At 36.7% G+C, this 8001-nt stretch overlaps 2 protein-coding genes across 2 annotated transcripts; both read left to right on the forward strand.

Annotated features, from left to right (window-relative positions):
• The first annotated feature begins 1370 nt into the window (after positions 1-1370).
• Positions 1371-2151, forward strand: LOC104880695 (stemmadenine O-acetyltransferase). Its single transcript, XM_010658251.1, has 2 exons — positions 1371-1653; positions 1760-2151. Exons 1-2 carry the CDS (start codon positions 1371-1373, stop codon positions 2149-2151), a joined length of 675 nt encoding a protein of 224 aa, XP_010656553.1.
• Positions 2152-6047: 3896 nt separating this feature from the next.
• LOC100257978 (acyltransferase Pun1) lies at positions 6048-7337 on the forward strand. The gene has a single exon (XM_002267044.3). It carries the CDS (start codon positions 6048-6050, stop codon positions 7335-7337), a length of 1290 nt encoding a protein of 429 aa, XP_002267080.1.
• The last annotated feature ends 664 nt before the right edge of the window (positions 7338-8001 follow it).

The raw sequence follows: 8001 nt of genomic DNA on the forward strand, positions 1-8001 counted from the left end.
CAATGAAGATTTATACAATCTAATTGATCTGAATCTTATCTTTAATGATGATGATATATTATATGAGTGGATACGAGAAGGAGATGAGCCTATTTTATCATCTGATAATTTGGATTGGTTGGATAAAGGTCTTCCCCCTAGTGAAGAAGGTAAAGAAACAGTTCATGAAGATGATGGTGCCACAAATCGTAGAGTTAGTAGGCGTACAAGTAATGCTACACAAGAAAGAGATATTGATTCTCATCGTAAAGGTAAGGTTCCTAGAATAATTTCTTCAAGTTCTAGTAGTGATGATGGTCACAATGGGGGCAGTAGGTGGGGTGGTGGCACTAGTGGGGGCAGTAGAGGAGTTGGTGGCACCGGTGAGGGTACTGAGGAGATGGTAGCACTGGTGGCGGTTATGTTAGTTAAGTAGATCCTAGCATGTCATGGGCAAAAGGAGATGAAAATTACTATGCCATGCAAGATACATATCATGGATATCGACCAGGGATATGGGAACAACAAAAGCATTTGGAAAGGCTAACTACATTTCCCAACGATGATGATTATTCTAGTGGGCATGATTATCATAGATCAAAATATCATCGTATTGATGAGCACTTACAGAATTTATGTATAAGATCAAGGTCGTATTTCAGAAGAGTAGATGATAGATCATATCACAACTTTAGAGACCGTGATAGCTCTTCCAATACTTATAGTAGAAATGATTTTGATCGATTTCCAATGATGCATCTAGAGGAATATTCAAATACTGGAACACGAGCTAGTGATTCCTATGGATATGATCAATCTTCTAGTAGTAGTAGCATCGTTTATCGAGGTTTTGGATACTATCAATATGGTGTTGATCCCAAACAGCCTTCGAAACCATATTTTCTTGATTATGGATCATCAAGTCAATCATCTCAACCAACATATTCGAGTAGTGAACAACTCTTTCAACCATATCCTCACTACGAGAATTACCATCCCAATTTGTATACTCGTCGTAGGACTGATGATGATGATTTTGAACCTCCTTGTCATTCAACATGGAATTGATTATTGTATTGTATATTTGTTAGTAAAAATGTTATTGTATTTGAAATAAAATAATTTTCTTTTATTAGCATTATCATAAATAACTTTGAGCGAATACTTTTATAACTATTTAAATAGTGTTAAATATGAGACAATTTTATTTTATTAATTTTTTGAACTTATTTAATTGTATATATTTTTATGATAATTTACATAATATTTTTATAATTTTTAAAATTTTCTAATTAGCTTATTTTACGTATCATCCGATACCAAACCGATACATTGAGACCGATATACCTCAGGACCCTCCGAGTCAGTGACCGATACTGCGACTTTGAACCATGGCCAATGGTGCAACATTAGCCTCATTTCTATGTGGTTGGACTTTAACCGCTAGCAGGGCTTTTGAAAGCATTGCTGATCCTCTTTTTGATATGGCAACCCTCTTTCCCCCGAGTGATCATCTGCATGTGATCATGCCATCTGGTTTGTTTAGTAAGCAGAAGATTGTAACTAAGAGGTTTGTGTTTGATGCAACCAGCTTAGCCACTCTAAAAGGCAGAGCTGCTAAGGCCACCTGCATGAACAACCCGACTCGCATTGAAGCCATCACAGCTCTTCTCTGTAAGTCTGCAATGAATTCAACCAGTGGAAAATCTGGGAAGGCAACGCTACCAAGGATAAAATCCCATGTAGTGAATCTGAGAGAGGATGGTCCCAAAGCTTCCAGGCCATGCGTTTGGCAATCTCTGGCGTAACGCCATTGCTTCAATAGCAGAGGGCAACAACAAGATAGAGCTGCCTGATATAGTTGTTCAGCTGAGGACAGCCACAAGGAAGATCAATAAAGAGTACGTGAGGAAACTTCAAGGTGAAGATGGGCTATCACAGGCTATTGAATCTCTGAAAGAAGTAAGTGAAATGGTGACCAAAGGGCAGGTTGAGTTTTACAGGTCTGGCAGTTGGGTGAGATTTCCATTTTACCAGACTGATTTTGGATGGGAAAAGCCTATGTGGGTATGCACCAGCAATGCGCCTATTAAGAATGTTGTTATCTTGATAAAAGCACGAGGTCCGGTGATGGAAAAGAGGCATGGGTATCGATGGATGAACAACACATGACCAAGTTTGAACGTGAGGAGCAGCTTCTCATGCATTTTCGCCCCAACCATATTGCATGTGATTCAAACATTGGTTCAACTCCTCTAGAAGCATATGTCTATTCAAACTCACCATCCAGAAACACGGTCTGTAAATTGTTGTCAGTCAAAGTCATCATCAAGAAGCGTTTCCAAATCCTCCATGCGAAGAATTTATTGTCCGTGCTCAAAAATATACAGAGACCACCTAAGCTTAAAGCCTTAAACTAATGAATAAGAGCTTAGACCTACTTTATTAACTACTTAACATTATATTAAAATCGTCTGGAGCTAAAGAAATTACGTGGCTCCAAACATCAAATTACTGAAGTTATTAATTCATAGCTTAAATTTTGGGGCTCTTCCTATTTTTGCGATTTGGGCTCCAATTAGAGCGAGGATATGCTCAAACTTATCTTTTCTAGCTGTGGAGGCTTGCATCTAAGATTTGGGCTGAGTAACGTCCAATGGGCTAAGCAGTTACGAAGGAAAATTGAATGGTATTGAATAGAAACCTTGCCATGGAAGAAAACTTCTCATAAGCTTGATGATAATGAGAAATTGATAGATAAAATTAATTAAAACTTTAGAGATACCATTCCTAGCATATGTGGGCACAGCAACTCGAACTTAATAGATAAATTTTTTTACTAAATAATAATTTAAGGTAACATTCCAAGACAATACATGTGGAACTTTGAGACTAAAGTTTTAAAGCTGAAATAAAATGGAAGGGGTAGCTTAGAATCCTATATATATCGGGGAGATAAATTTTCTATTTTTTGCTTTAAAAAAATTATAGAATGTGTGGGGTTTTTAAGAGGTAGAAATACACACTAATTCTAAAATACTTCAAAGAAAGGAAAAATATAAAAATAAACTTTGAGATGATTTTTATTCTTTGCAAAGAATAATAAGATTTAAGGAAAGTTAAATTGTCTACAATAGGGTTGGCAATGAGGCAGATTTGGGATGGGGAGCCCCTATCCCATTTCCGACCCAATCAAATAATTTTTTTCTCAAACCTGACATGGGCGAGTTGATACATTCCCATCCCCATTTAACAAAAGATTTGTAATCTTGTCCCCCCGCCCCGTTAATGCAAATCTCAAACCTTCTTAATGTAAATCCAAATTCTACATTTATCATGGATTTGGGCCCCTCTCGGACCAAATCCCTATAATAAAACCTTGTCAAATCCTCTAGTTCATTTTCTTCACTTTCAAGGCTTTCGTATTCTTTCCGAATTGTGCCTTTGAAAAAAATACTATTTCTTTTGCAATTTTGCACAGTTTAAAATCCGATGAAGAATCACAGTGATTGCAAAGGGGTTTCAATGGTTGAGATTGAAACAAGAAGGATGGGGTTTCATTTTATGAGTGGGAGGAAGAAGAAATTAATGAAGAAATGGGAAGGGGTTAGTGACTGAGATTGAAATAAGAAAAAATGGGTTAAAATTGATGTGTGGAAGAAAGAAGAAATAGAGCAGAAAGTGGGCGAGGAAAGGATTTTTGGCTATAGGTTAGTATAAAATTCATACCTACCCGAATCCGATTCGGGTTTGTGAGAATATCCCCAAACCCGTCTCATCCCCGAATGTAACATTTTCATACCCGTTCCAATAAAGTTAGGATAAGTTGGGTGGCCCGAATAGCCTGTGAAATTGTCATCCCTAGTTATAATTATATATATGACATGTCATTTTCTACATTGGATATGCTTTAAAAAAAAAAGTAAGTACCAAAGGAAGAGGCAACCTACCCTGGACCCGTAGGTTGGCCTGACTAACCAACCAACCCCAAAAAAGTCGAGCACAACCACTCTTGCCCCCATACCTTCAAAAGTCAATAAAGGGAGCACAAAGTCATCGCAATAAAACAAGACGGGATCATTTTCTAACAATCTTGTAAACTTATAGTTAAATTAATCAAAGACAAAGAAGTACTTATCGCTGCAACTTCATTGGACTTGAATTAAAAAAATGCCAACCCAAAAATATTAAGAGTTATCTTTCGTCAAAATCCAAACCCATACATTATATTATATATTATTTTATTTAAATATAAAAAACATAAAAAGATAACAAATAATATTTCTAACCTTTTTTAGTTTTTAATTATATTAGACTTATTAAGTGTATCATTTTCCTTAGTTTTTAATTATATTTGAGTTTATAAATAGTTATTTATGTTGAAGAGGTAACTAAATGTTTTTTAAGATATCTAGAGTTTAATCTTTCATTTCAAGGTATGAATTATATTTCACAGGTTTTGGAATAATTGTTTTGTGTGATAACCCATGTGGACTCTGGGAATCCGAATCCAAATTGCCCATGGACTTGTGAATTGGAAATTCCTATCCCGACCACAGATTGGATTTAGTATATATGAGTTGGACATATTGATTCCAAACCTACTTATCTGCTAAAGTTGTAGCTTTACGTGGGAGAATAAAACTCTATATGAAGAAAAAATTAGTAAGTAATGGAAAGTGAAATGGGTAAAAAGATATGTGTATATATATATATAAATAAATAGAATTTATGATAGAACTGAGAAGTTTATTCTTTTATGAGTGCAAAGAAAAAATATGAAAGATGTGTGCTTCTACTGGCTAGAATCTATCTTATTTTTACTGATTTTTGATAGGGAAAGCCCATGCGGTCATGCTTGCAACAGTAATAATGTTCTATTAAGCAAGTGGTTATTTTGATGGGCAGCTTGGATGAACAAGACACATGACCAAATATCTGAAGGTGAGAACCAGCTTCCCCAATTTGACTGTACTCATCCCCTAGAGTCATATATTTCTACTCAGATTCCCCACCTAGAAAGTAGAAACATTAATTAATTAATAGTCTGTGAGGGTCACCCACATTAATCATCATCATCTAGAAGAGCATATCCGTAAGTCCTTCATAGTGGATTTTACTTTGAGTCAATTGGTGATGATCAAATATTAGAATCATATACCAATAGTCACTTTTAGTTATGTGATGACCAAGTCCTCCACCTTTCTCCCAGTGGGGCACATTGAATGGCCTATGAAATACCATGCCATGCCACTTAATAATACAATTAACTAACTTTAATGTGTAACAATGCTAGCATTTTAAAAATCTATTGACCCTGGTCACCCATGCATAGATCTCCTAGCTAGTGAACAAGTTCTTTTTCATTGATGAATTATGAAACGAGATATCATATTCAATCATGAGGACAATGTGCCCTTAACTTCGGATAAGAGTTCTAGAAGAAGGTGAAAACATAGTATAAATAAAGTTGAGGATAAAATTAAAGATTCAAACTATATGTCATTACAATTTGATTTGGATTCGACAAAAGTAAAACTTTAATTCAATATTATTTCCTGCACTTACCAAGTTCAAAGCCAAGTCACGGGTCACCAGGGGAGATTCTCTATCATTTAATTGGCTCATAACAATCTTTGTAAAATAAAGAGCAAAGCTTCCACGACAGCATGCCCCTTATATAGTCATCAATCTTCTCATTAATTGAATTGGATTCGAATCAATCAAGTTATTTGCCTTCTAGTAGATCATGAGTGGGTTGGGGAATATTACCCAAAAAAACTAAGTCTTTTAATTCAAAATTATCAATTCATAGAATCAGAATAATTAAATTTTTAATTTTAAGAATATAAACTTTTAAGGGGTGTTTAGTAAAAGTTAATACTTATTATTTTATGATTTAAGTTAATTTTAAATTAAATTATATTTAAGTTGTTAATTTAAAACTTATTATTTAATTATTATTTTTAGGTATTTTGTTTATAGTAATATAAATTATAGTGATGATCGTGGATATATAACACAGGACAACCAAAGGAAACTTGGAAGTTGGTTTCAATTGGCAAGGGATGGAAATCATGAAACCGGAGATAATATCCCGACAAACCATCAAACCTTCCTCTCCCACCCCAGATTCCAAAAAAATTTACAAGCTCTCCTTATTAGATCTACTTATTGCTAATCGCATTTATGTGCCTATCATCTTCTTCTATCAGAACAAGGAAGGGGATAACTCAGTTGATGTCGCCCATATATCAAGTGGGCTCAAGAAATCCCTATCTGAAACCCTAACCCATTACTATCCACTAGCTGGAAGGATCAAAGATGGAGTTACGGTTGAGTGCAACGATGAGGGAGCCTATTTTTCCGAAGCCCGAATTGATTGCCACCTGGAAGGATTTCTAAAACATCCAGAGGCTCGGGATTATTTAGACCTGCTTATGCCAGTTGAAATCCAATCGAACAGCTCAGACATGGGCAGTTTATTGCTTATTCAGATCACCTTTTTCAGCTGTGGAAGAACTGCGATTGGGATGCGTGTGTCACACAAGGTTTCTGATCTCCACGGCATAAGTGCCTTCTTGAATGACTGGGCCACGATGGCACGTAAATCTGGTGAGGAAATCTCCGCTGAGTTAACTCCTTTCTTCCCACCCGGTGATTCATTGAGTATGCCTGAAGCTAAGCCTTACAAAGGAAATTTGGTCAAGAAGAGGTTTGTATTTGACGCCGTAAAACTAGGTGCACTCAAGGCCATGGCGACTCAGTCTGGAGTGGAAAATCCCACACGGGTCGAAGTTGTGGCTGCTCTTATTTACAGATGTGCGGTTGCTGCATCTAAAGTGAGCTCAGGTTCTCTAAAACCATCTGTTCTACTCCAAACTGTGAACTTGCGGAAAAGGATTGTCCCACCATTGCCGGAGAAGTCTTTTGGAAACATGGTTTGGTTTTATAGCATACACACTGCACGAGAGAGTGAGATTGAGTTCCATGCCTTGGTGGGTCAGTTGAAGGCAGGGCTGGCACATTTCTGTGATACCTATGGGAAAATTTTCACAGGACAAGAACTGATACCGCTCATGTTCAAGGAGAGGGCTAAATTTACCCATTCCAACGATAATCACCATGTCAATAAGTATATATGCACTAGTTGGTGTAGGACTTCATTATACCAAACAGACTTTGGATGGGGAAAACCCATATGGCTAAGTCCTACAGGCATTGGTTCAAAGAATATAATCTGTTTGACTGATACCAGAGAAGGCGATGGAATTGAAGCATTTGTTACTCTTGAAAAACAAGAGATGGCTGTATTTGAACGTGATGAGGAGCTCCTTCAATTCTCCTCTTTGAATTAATCCAGGTGTTGTTGATGATGAAAGAAGGTTTGGGGCTTCCGATTGAACTTGGTGATGGAAGAAATCAGGAGAAACAGTCGTTTGGCTTTAGATTTGCTTTCTGGTATTGTGTGATTATTATTATTCCTTTTGATGTTTGACTTTGTTGGGCTGTGGGGTTTGGGGTCTTGTTCTGTTCATTGTGTACGCTTAAACATTTCATATCAGGTTACTGTACGTAATCGACACCTAGTTAAACTGTCCATAAGGAAAACAAAAAAAATAATAAAATAAACAAATAAACGGAGAAGGAAGAAGGGACTAAACCGAGTCTTGTGAAGTCACAATCTCCTTAAGATAGAGTTACCTGATATGGGTTTCCAGCTAAGGATAGCCATAAGGAAGATCAATGAAGAGTACGTGAGGAAACTTCAAGGTGATGATGGGCTATCACAGGCTACCGAACCTCTCAAAGAAGTAAGTGAAATGGTGACCAAAGGGTAGGTCGAGTTTTACAGGTTTAGTAATTGGGTGAGATTTCCATTTTACCAAACTGATTTTGGATGGGGAAAGCCCATGTGAGTATGCACATGTAATGCGCCTATTAAGAATGTTGTTATCTTGATGGGCACGAGGTCTAGTGGTGGAACAGAGGCATAGGTATCAATGGATGAACAACACATGA

Source organism: Vitis vinifera, chromosome 1 (genome assembly GCF_030704535.1).
Source record: "Vitis vinifera cultivar Pinot Noir 40024 chromosome 1, ASM3070453v1".
Lineage (NCBI taxonomy): Eukaryota > Viridiplantae > Streptophyta > Magnoliopsida > Vitales > Vitaceae > Vitis > Vitis vinifera.

Bases quoted from the DNA above. Each gene is read 5' to 3' on its own strand.
- LOC104880695 (XM_010658251.1), top strand. From the start codon at position 1,371: ATGGCCAATGGTGCAACATTAGCCTCATTTCTATGTGGTTGGACTTTA. The intron at 1,654-1,759 runs GTAAGTCTGCAA...CAAAGCTTCCAG, and splicing joins AGCCATCACAGCTCTTCTCT to GCCATGCGTTTGGCAATCTC.
- LOC100257978 (XM_002267044.3), top strand. From the start codon at position 6,048: ATGGAAATCATGAAACCGGAGATAATATCCCGACAAACCATCAAACCT.